Source organism: Monopterus albus, unplaced genomic scaffold (assembly GCF_001952655.1).
Source record: "Monopterus albus unplaced genomic scaffold, M_albus_1.0 scaffold277.1, whole genome shotgun sequence".
Lineage (NCBI taxonomy): Eukaryota > Metazoa > Chordata > Actinopteri > Synbranchiformes > Synbranchidae > Monopterus > Monopterus albus.
This window is the reverse complement of record NW_018128157.1, coordinates 417,141-428,280: the sequence shown is the minus strand read 5'-3', so window position 1 is coordinate 428,280 and position 11,140 is coordinate 417,141. Positions and strand designations below refer to the sequence as shown.

At 46.9% G+C, this 11,140-nt stretch overlaps 2 protein-coding genes across 2 annotated transcripts in view; one reads left to right on the top strand and one right to left on the bottom strand.

Moving 5' to 3' along the window:
• Positions 1–5,678, bottom strand: part of cul9 (cullin 9) — a 46,675-nt gene extending 40,997 nt beyond the window's left edge. The window contains exons 1-4 of the mRNA XM_020622289.1: positions 5,478–5,678; positions 3,381–4,079; positions 625–779; positions 23–92 (exon numbers count right to left, since the gene is read on the bottom strand). Coding sequence (XP_020477945.1) covers positions 23–92; positions 625–779; positions 3,381–4,079; positions 5,478–5,616 — 1,063 coding nt within the window. The 5' untranslated portion in view covers positions 5,617–5,678. The remainder of the gene's footprint in view (positions 1–22; positions 93–624; positions 780–3,380; positions 4,080–5,477) is intronic.
• A 1,668-nt stretch (positions 5,679–7,346) lies between these two features.
• syndig1 (synapse differentiation inducing 1) overlaps positions 7,347–11,140 on the top strand; it is a 15,715-nt gene continuing 11,921 nt past the window's right edge. The window contains 2 exon segments of the mRNA XM_020622285.1: positions 7,347–7,688; positions 10,604–11,114. Of these exon segments, the coding sequence (XP_020477941.1) occupies positions 10,687–11,114 (428 nt within the window). The 5' untranslated portion in view covers positions 7,347–7,688; positions 10,604–10,686.

Here is an 11,140-nt window from a genome sequence, read left to right as displayed (position 1 = left end):
CTAGACTCCGCCCCTGCCGTGTTGAGGTTGTCCATTAAAGACGTGACGCACAGATAACGCTTCACCAGAGAGAACAGCAGCTTCCCAGGAATCTGAACACAGACAAGGAAAACATCAAAGATCCTCTCAGTAATATTGTAGGGCATGGCCAGTGACTGTGCACGTTTCTACTTTAAACCATCAGCCTCATGCAAAGTGGGGACTCCCGAGTGGCCAAGATGGGGCAAATACGGACAGTGTTCTAAGTCTGTGGTCTGACAGTTGTTCACAAAGCCTTGTAGCACTAAAGGTAGCTCCTTGGTCAGAGAAGTTGGGGACGTCTGAGTCAGTGAGACCTGTTCAATGCCAGCATTGCAGTCCAAACCTGTGGACCCATGAAGACCACTGAGGCTATGGACAGAGACATTTTCAGTTTTCTCTTACTCTCAGATTGTCTTGTGTTTTTGCCAGATGTTTGTCCCTAATTCTGTTCTAAGACGTCAATAAAACTCAGACACAAATCTGAAAAATGTCAACAAAAATAAAACCATCTGGATGAAAATCTTTTGCATGTAACTGGTCCTTTAAGACTTAGTTTTAGGGTACTGTTTTGGGTCAGAGATTAAGGAACACATGCGTGTTTACCTGTGGCAGGTGAATCCCCTCAAAGGAGATGCCATGCTCCTCTGAGGACGTGGTCTCAGCAAACAGCTCCAGCAGAGTGTAGCGGTTGTCGAAGTCCATGTGCTGCTCAATGCCATCCTGCTGACTGAGAGACAGCAGCACGTAGGCCCGACTTCCTGCAGAGGACACACACCATCAGCACCTTCACACGTGGAACACTCTGTGACAGTGACGTCTGGTTGTTCCTGGCTCCACTGATGGAGGTTCAGTGATGGATGGAGCTAAACAGCAGGTGGAGCCAGCTCTCCAGTGTCATCAGCATTAATGTGAAGAAGGTCACAGCCCCCTCATCTCCCCAGTCACATCTGAAGCTTGAGTCACTTGATTCGTGGACATCAGCATTTGTTCAGAGTCATGATTCATGATTTACCAACATACCAACTTCTCCACCACAGCCCAGTAAAACAACTATGATTTCTGCAGATCTGCTGAATTCAGAGTGTTTCTACTCTGGTATTTTTATGTGCAAACTGAAGTTTTCATTTGCCCAAGTTCACTGGATTTATCACTGTTACTAATGCAGCAGCAAACAATCATATTTTACACAGCAGTTATCCTCTAACTTTGCTTGCTTCCTGTTTTAAGATGATGCTGCCAAACTGCAACCAGAAGCTAACAGAGCCCAAACAGCTCCAGAAGGTCCCAGAGCTGGTGTGAACTCTCACTGGGTTCAGCACTGCCACAGACACTTTGCCATTTCACAGTACTGCGATCCACTGCATACACCAAAACATCATATGCCACTAATAATATGTGTAGAATGGGAGACTGGTAGTGTTACAAGAGACTGGTAGGCAGAGGTGAAGAAGCTTTACAGACCCTGCACAGTGAAGGGCTGTGTAAAAAGCCCTTTACCATTTTTTCTCTGCGAGTGTATCTCGCCTCATCTTATGCTCTCATTTACAGCTTCCTTCTAGAACAAGTAAACTCAGACTGGGGAAAACTGGGTCATGATCCTTATCAGTTTCTTTCAGGAGCTACAGGAAACAGACATGAAATTGTCTTCATTTGGTATTGACCCCCTGGCGTCCCTTTGCCTTAGTTTATTAGCCCCTGGGCGACGCCTCTGTCCAAGGTGGGAACTGAAACCTGATGTATTGGTGAACTTGGAAAGAGGACAGCGTTTCCACTGGTAACATTTCTCAGTGATGCACCGCCACACCAAAAATAATCAATCCGACCGATTAATTAAGCACCTCAGTGAGTCACCCGGGAAGCCCGTCAAGCAACAGGGCAAGTCACATACACAGGTGCAGTTAAGGCCAATTCAGACGGAGCTCGTTTTTAGATTCACTTTTCACACAACAGATAAATAGAGCTCAGAGAATGACAGATGAGAGGAGAGAAGTGCCTGAGCAGACACCCCCACCACCACCACACAGGAAACACTGGAGGATGGCAACTTGGTACAGGAAGGTTCTGGCTGGTCTTCACTGTTAACCTGACACGAAGTACACCTGCATCTCTCTACAAACGTAAGTTTTTTTTCTGGTTATTTTATTCTATGCATTCATTTTACAGTTTTATACTAAACCAATAAAAGTACAGTAACGGGAGCTTGTGTACATCTGCTCTGTGTGTCGTAGATCTGTAATGAGCCATGGGTTTGTTTCCTGTCAGCAACCCCAGTGACACATGGGAAAAACTCGAGACTGCTCCTGGCCCAGGATGTTCTCCACGTGACCTCAGGACAACAAACGAATGTGCAGGCAGAGGCACAGCAGCAGGCTGTGCAGTGAGGCTCACATGGCGACAGAGGACAGCCTGATCACTGCACTGAACCAACAGCCATTAACTTCTTTTTCTTTCAAGTCTTCAGTCACACAATGGCTAAACTGTGTATGAGGCAGCTGTAGCTTAGGGTAGAGTCGTCGTCTCCCAACCGAAAGATTTGTTTTGCGGTGTCTGCAGTCCACATGTCAAAGTGTCCTTGGACAAAACCCTGAACCCCAATTTGCCCTCAATGGCCAGAGCAAGGCCTTGCAAGGACAGCGCCATGTGTGAGTTGGCGCTGCAGATGGCTGCCTCAGGTCTGTACCAGAAACAAATTCCTTGTGTGTAATATACTTGGCCAAATAAAGCAATTATCAGTGATCATCATTAAAAGATATGATAATATTTATAAATCAAACATTTGTGCAGAACACCAGTGGCTCCTCATTCCAGCAGAGACCCAGATGGAGCTCAGGGTCAGCGTGAGAGTTACCCCTGAGAAAGTGCTAGTGTGTATAACTAAGTAGAAAACAGCACAGTCACTGATCAATCAGCTGATCATTGTCCTGATGACCTGTCCCACTGTGACTCTCCAGAGCCAAAGGTGGCGTCTCCACACGTCTCGTTGTGTCCAACCTACAGACCCACAGAGACTCAGCTGATTCTCATGTCTGACAAAGAAAAGCATCAGCTCCTCACATTAAAGAAGGTGGAACCAGAACATGTCGGTGACTGTTGCTTCTAAATAGCTGAGGTTCATTTTCTACCAGTGAACTGACTCATGGCTGCAGCTCTAGGTCACTGAATGGCTTCATGAGGACGACACAGTGGGTCAGACACCGTGAGGGGATCTGGTTTGGAAGGAGGAGGTTTCCTCCCTCTGACAGAGGAGACATGACACTGCTCTGGAGACACGGCCCTAACAAGGCCATGCTGGATGCTGCATGGATGTTTCACTTCTGACCTGCCTGAATAACTGTATTATGAACAAAGCTGGTAGTTACCTGCGTCGTGTGAAGCCAGCGCTCGCAACATCTTCCCGGCACTACGTCTTGTTTGCGTCTCCTTGTTGCACAGTAGCTCCATCAGCAGGTTGAGAGCACCTGTCTCCTTGAAGACGCCCACCAGCGACCCAATGCTGGCATAGGCACTGAGCACATGGATGGTGTGCGTGATGCTGATAGAAAAGTCACTCTTCTTGGCCATCTGCTTCCGGGCTCGCCGCACCAGGTTCTTCACGTCCTCTTTCATGTCTGACAGCTCCACCTCATCAAAGGTGACATCTGCTGGGAACTCGCCGCCACTCCTCTGGTCTCCGTCAACCCTCTCGCCACCCTGCAGCTTCTCCTGCGCCTGCAGGGGGCGCTGTGTGTCTGTTTTCCTTTTGCCCAGCAGTGTGGGGCAGTTGGCATACACATCCTCTGTAGACATCCACATGAGGATGTTTTCTGGTTTGGTTTCACCTGTCGTGGAGCTGCTGGACACCCCCACCCCAGAGCTCCCGCTGCTGGTACCACCCACCTCGCTGGCCCCGCCCCCGAAGCTGGAGCCATCATCGAAGGCGACAAGGCACCAGCGAATTAGGTACTCTGTCTGGCCATCATGGGTGCGGCGCTGACGGATCAGCTCCTCAGGATAAGCCTGAAGCCTCGGGCCAAGTTGGACCAGCAGGTTCCCATTGCGGCGTTCACCCACCATGGCTGCTATGGAGACAGTAAAGGAGATTTCAGAGGAAGGGACACCAAAGGAGGAGATGCCACAGTAGGAGACAGAGGTGACAGAAGGAGGAGGAGGAGACAGAGGTGGACATGTCAGAGGAGGAGACATAGGAAACAAAGGAGATTACAAATGAGACAGAGGAGGAGACAGGACACACATGAGGTGTCCAGATGAATAAACAGCGTTTACAACGAACAGTGTCAGGCTGCGTTATTTTCAGCTAAGTGTTGCTAATAAACTGACCACTGAGGGTACAACCCCCGGTGGTTTCACTGTAAATTATAGCCTTTCATTTTCGGTTTGCGGGGACAGTTCCTCTATCTCACCCTCTCCCTGAGCGTTGTTGTGCTGCTGTCCGTGTTACCGGCTGTGTGCTTCAGCCGGGGTCCGTCTAACATCTGAACAGTCTGAGCCGCTCAACCGAAACCACAACGCCAGAAAAGACACTTTTATATTTTCACTTATTAAACACTAAACAGTCTGTTACTGACGATATCTAGCTATTATTGATGTAGTCAGTTTGATAACAGTTTTATGTAGTTGTTAATTTCAGTAAATAGCCCATCCCATGGCATTACCTGAACGCAACAGATAAGCTAACTACAGCTGCTAACATTAGCAACTGTTCCTATTCTGAGTTTAAAGTTGACATTAGCGGACAACTTCTTCCTCCACACATGGACTGAATAACTACGTTTTATCTTATATCATATAAACCACTTATTTATTGGTTAAATCGTTGTTGATAGCTAGCCATATGCACGCCATACAGATAACATCACACCAAATTCCATTTAAAAACCTAAAATTTTGAGGACCTTGGATTTCCGGCATCGATCATCTATGTCTTAACACAAATTAAGGTAGTCCGGGGATCCTAAAAGATCTTCTGATTCGGCAAGTCGACAGTTAAACGGTAGTTAGCCCTGATAAACAAGTCAACTTCAATACTTTGGAGCCCACATCACTGCCACCGCTTACGGTCTGCAGCTCACGTCATTTGGTGACAACTTTATTGACAAACGAGCAAAAAATGTTGAAAATTAATCCTCAATTGGACTAAATTATGTTTGATTAGTTGTGTGTACGACGAATTGAAGTGTATCCAGCACAGTCATAAAATACAGTGTTTTGATTTAGAAATGTTTGCTTATGAGTAGATTTGCGTTTAATCAGTAGGTTTTCAAATGCAGCTTGGTTTATCACTGTCAGCACGAGCGTTCAGCAAATCCCGGGGTTAACTGTGTGTACAGTAACTACGGATGTCAGCGCCGAGAAGCCGACGTGGGCCTGCCCAGCTCTACGCCACGGTCAGGTAGGAAAGCGGCAACACTAGCACGCACTCCGACCTGAAGACACAGCTCCACGACATTCCGTCCTACCTGCCGTGTCCCAGACCTTCCCTTTGGTTTCTGTCTTCCTCCTAAGGCGCTGTTTTCTCTTCCGCTCAAACGTCTCGTTTTCCAGTCTGCTACTTGTCTTTTCATTAGCCACCGGAGGCCCGTGCCGTTGGATGCGCATTTGCGCACTGTGACAGGAACGACATCACAGGCGGCTTCTTCTACGTCTGCAGCGTATCGTCTTCTACTTCTCGAGTTTCAATAGCGAACTACAGCCCAATTTAAAAGGTGCTTGCCGCCACCTAGTGTACCGGAGTGTGTATTAATATGGCCTTAAGAGCTTAGTCTATTTATTAACCCAGTTATTTCTAAATATGTAATCAAATCTCTTTGCATCTGATATTGTTTTTCCTCTATCGCCAATATACCTTTAGTACCCCATTACCTGCCAATTTCTAGAATAGAATAAAATAAAATAGAATTTATTGTCATTACACAATCATGTACAACGAAATTAGTGTGCTCTTATCCAAAACAGTGTGCAATAAAAACAATCAAACAAAAACATAGAGGACAAGAAAAAACACACAAAACACACAAAAAGCACACTGTGGTGAGGAGCCTTAGGCTGCTGCGTTCGTACAGTATTTCTCTTTCTACACACTCTAGAATTTTTCATATTTAAAATACTCACATGTACCAGATTCCACCCTGCCAATAATATGTAATGTATTAGATTTGTATGACCCAACCTAAGTCTATATATCATATTCCCTATAACTATGTCCATACTTTTTAACTAATGTGTCCCTATACCACCACCTACTGTAGCAGAATGAAGACACACACCTCCACTACCAACAATTAGTTTTGAAGTAAACTTAAAAAATAAAAGTGATTAACAATATCTGTGTCCTCTGCCATGATAGAAGAAGTAGCTGCATTCTAAATGTTACTTAAGTAAAAGTACAAAAGTATCAGCATCAAAATCTACTTGAAGTAGCCAAAAAGTGACAACATTCATTCTGCAGAATGGCATAATTCACAATAATGTACATGATACTATTGGATTATAAATTTTGATGTAATACTGTGTTCATCACTTAATGTTGCAGCTGCTGAAGGTGGAGCTGATGTTAATGACTTTCTGCTCTGATCAGCCACAGCATTAAAACCACAGGCAGGTGTGTGTCGCTTGCTTGGGGAAGAGATAGCACCAGGAAGACAGTGAGCCACCACAGGTGGTGTGATGCTCTGGGCCATGTCCTGCTGGAAAACCTTGGGTCCTGGCATCCATGTGGATGTTACTTTGACATGTAGCACCTTGCACACTCTTGCAGACCAAGTCCACCCCTTTATGGCAGAGGTGTCCCCAGATGGCAGTGGCGTCAGTCCAATTGAGCATCTGTGGGATGTGCTGTACAAATTATCAGTCCACTGGGGGGGGGCAGAATTGCTTTGGTGGCACAAGGGGACCTAAACAATGCTGGGATCCTGCTGCTGATTAATCTACATTAATGCATTATATTTTGCATGAATAGTCAGAATCTGTGGGCTAAAATAACCTAATTGTTAAAATAAATGCGATGCAGTAAAAAGTAGTTTTTAGAAGTGAACTTCACAATAAGCGGCAGCAGAGGGCGCCACAGCTCCGGTCTCCTGAAGGTTTACAGCACGTTTCACTGGTGCCCTGATGTACAAAGCACCAGCAAAACCAATCTATCTACAGCTTACAAGGCCTTTAGAAACGCTGTCTAATCAGGAGTGTTGCTGGTAGTTTAAAACAAAAGGCTGTAATTAATCGATGCCCAATCAAAAATCAGGGTTATTGATTGGGTTATTGGCGGGTATTCCTGATGATGAGGGGCTTTAGGACCATGGGTAGGACATCTCTGCTGCTATTCACCATGCACTCGCGCACATGCACTCGCACACCTCCTCTGTATTCAGCGCACATGCCCCTTCCTCCTCCTCTTCCTCCCTGTAGAAACCCTTCTCACTCAGTGGACTTATAGCAGTTGATGCTCTCTCTCTCTCTCTCTCTCCGTCTCCATCTCTGCAGGAGAATCATCCACCGACCAGACGGACACCTGCCTGCACGCCTGCTTCTCTCCACTCTCCTGCTGTTCGTGAAGCTCCGGACCTCCACACCAGGACCTTCTCGGATCCCTGGGCGGCTCAAGGACGGAGGCGGGGTCGGTGTAAAGCCTGGATAAATAGATGGATGCAAAGCCTCATGTCTCACCTTCGGAAGTGAGTATGTGCGTGCGTGCGTGTGTTTGTGCTCTTATGATCACGCGACATGTGTAGCATCACCGGGATGACGTCAGAGCCGGTGACAGTGTCGGTATTCAGGTTTACAGCGGAGCCGTGACGTGATTTGAACATCATATCTGTTTGTATATGGGCTGCAAATATCCGTGCGTGTGCACATATGCATGAGATGTGTGTGTGTGTGGCGGGTGGGGGGGATTCCTGGCGGCTTTGAAGCGTAGATTTGTTATTAATGTGCCAGGATTAATAGATTTGGACTAATGTGAGCAGCAGAGACATTTAACACAAACAGGACGAACACCAGCATCAAAACAAGTTGTGACAGAGCCACACAGTTAATATTATGAATGTTATATTATTATATAATCTAATCCAACTGCAGGTAGCCCACAATCTGTTCACCCAAAGCCAATCACCACCCTGGCACTGTCACTCCTTATGCAACTATTATTTTATGGGAATGCGTCGATTTTTGGACTATTATAAAGCATTTGGGGGAAAAATACACAAGTCAGTGGAACATAACTGTGTAGGCAGTTTAGCTTCAGTGTTTTCTTTTTACGCCACGTCAGAGAGAAATGCACTTTTCCTGCACTACAGTTTATATAAACAGGTTCTAAAATATGAGGCTGTATCTATAAATTAAACCAGGTGCCAGTATAGAACTGAAATGAAAGAAAACGAGCCTAGAACCATTTTGAAAATTGTTTTTCTTATGTAATATATTGTAAGGCTAAACATTTATTTTCATGGCTTCAAATGGGAAGACTAACTGTTTTTCCTCTTTGTTGATCTGGAGAGAGAAGCCTCACCATCTTACACTTGTGCTGGTGCCACTTTGGACACTTTCTCACTATTTCTTGTTTTATTTTATTTTATTTTATTTTTACAAGCCAAACAATCAGTCACTTAATAAAGAAAACAATCAGCAGGTTAATCAATAACTGGAAATGCTAAAATGAATTCCATCTCAAATACAGCAGGAAAACTCTGCTCACGCTTCGGCCTAAAACAGCAGACTGGTCCTTTGATGTGGAGGCGGATGCAGACAGGAGGCGGCTCACTGTGAGAGGTGCTGATGTCTGTAGGCGTCTCCACCACTTGTATTTGTTTCATGTCAGTTCTATTAAATATGGAACAGAGAACAGTGGATATCAAGTCTTTAAGTCAGATTCAGTGTATTCCAGAGAAAATTGTGGTTCTACTGTGGTTCAGTGGGTAGAGCAGTCGTCTCCCAACCGGCGGATCTGAGATTCGAATCTCAGTGCCTGCAGTCCACATGTCGAATTGTCCTTGGGCAAGACACTGTACCCCCCGTTGCCCCCCGATGGTTAGAGCCATTGGTTGAGCAGATGGCTGCCATCGGTTCTGTACCGGAAACAGATTCCTTGTGTGTAACATACTTGGCCAATAAAGGTGGTTATCCTTAAAACAAACATTACTGTGGAGAATATCATTAAAACATGCAGCCGGTGATTTTGAGTGTTTGTTATTTTCCTGAGAACAGCTCCGAACGCTGAGCATGGCGGTCACTGTGCACAGTGTCTGCAGTGAGACAGACTCACTGGTCCCTGCTCTGGTTGCAATGCTGCACCAGCTTCTGCACAACATGTTGGAGCTGTTTGCTGGAAACAGGCGCCTCCTGTGTTCCCTGAGGAGGAAACCTGCCCCCCAGTGCAGCAGTGTGGCTCACTGGGGGGGCTAATAGCTGGACCAGGGTCTGGGCTCACACACATCACGGTGAGGACGCCACACTCACCAGCACTGGCACCTGTAGGATCATATTTCATAGTACGCACATTCACTGTGTAAACCTTGTTTTACTGATATTTTCACATTAAAACACTTGTCACGTTATTACAACAGACTGGCTCTTTTGTCATTAAAACAGACTGTGTAAACCTTGTTTTACTGATACTTTCACATTAAAACATTTGTCACGTTATTACGACAGACTGGCTCTTTTGTCATTAAAACAACATACTATATGATAACTACGTGATGATGTCAGCTCAGCACAGCTTGGAGTGGCCACAGCACACACATGCAGCACCTCTGTGGCTCATTCGGTTCAGATGGCTCTCTCCCATCAACACCCTCCCAAACCCACTTTCAACACAGTGACCAGCATTGCTCTTAGGAGGTGCACTCAGGCCGGCCATGAGAATCACTGGCACTTAAATCCATGCATGATAATATGTCCACAAAATAACAAGACTGCAGCTTCTGGTGGAGGCGGCAGCAGCTGAGGAGGAGGTGTTGGGACCGAGCCCCCCAATGAAAGTGGTCTCGCAGCAGCCACCTGCACGTGTCCCGGTGGTGGTCTGTGTATTCCTGGCAGCAGGTCAAGTCAGTGTGTGGCTGCTGCCACTCACTGCAACCCACAGAGCTCACATTAGGGAGTAGAAATGATGTGATCCGCTCTGGACAAGTCAAGTTTATTTCTACAGCATGTTGTCATAGACAAAGGCCATTCAAAGTGGTTACCACAATGCACACAGATGGATAAAACTTTGAAATGCATACAAGATGCACCAGGGCTGTGCAATATGATATCATGTTGGATAGCTCCTCGGGCTATCTATCTCTCTTCTCTATCGTACAGTGACCGCCAAGGCGCGGTCATATAAAACTTGAGCTAAATCATTTAGAAAATGTACATATGGTGCGTACGGCACTACAGGTCACTGGGGCTGTCAGTCTCTGGAATTTGTGCGCAATAACACAAACAGACAAGCTCACCAGCTGCGTCCTTTAAAACATGACACAGCCTGGTCGTGTGATCCATGCGGGTGGTGGCATGAGCTGTAAATCAGCCCTTGACCTTCAGCAGGGTGAACTCTTCGTTGTGTTAAAAAGAGCTGAGGGACCTCTAACTGTTTTCTGTTTTTCAGGAGCATTCAGACTGTGATGCCTGACCTCTGACCCCTCTGAGAGACACGTCTGAGGAGGAGAAGCAACCAGCTGAGCTCTGAGGATGGAGGGAGGAGGAAAGGAGGACAGACGAGGAGAAGAGGCTGAAACCTCCTCAAAACTGGGGAGAGCCTCACCAAGAGGAGCTGGGGGAGGGGGAGATGGCTGCAGACAAAATGGCCTCATCAACACTCACCTGCTGGGGGAAGAGCCTCGGGACGCGCTGCTGTCAGTGTACTCGGCTCCTCGGTACCAGAGCCACGTGCTGGTGAATGCCCCCCCCCAGCAGGAGCACAGTGGGGGTCCTCCTCAGCTTCTGAACCCCAGTGCTCTCCTCCCCCACCAGGTGGTGTCGGCCCCTGGCCTCCTCCTGTGCCCAGAGAGCGTCCTGCGGGCATGGGGGGAGGCTGGGGGAGGCGGCTGCTGCGAGACCACTTTCATTGAGGGGCTCGGTCCCGACACCGCCTCCTCGGCTGCTGCCGCCTCCACGAGGCAGGGGGTGCTGTTTGCTGACAGGG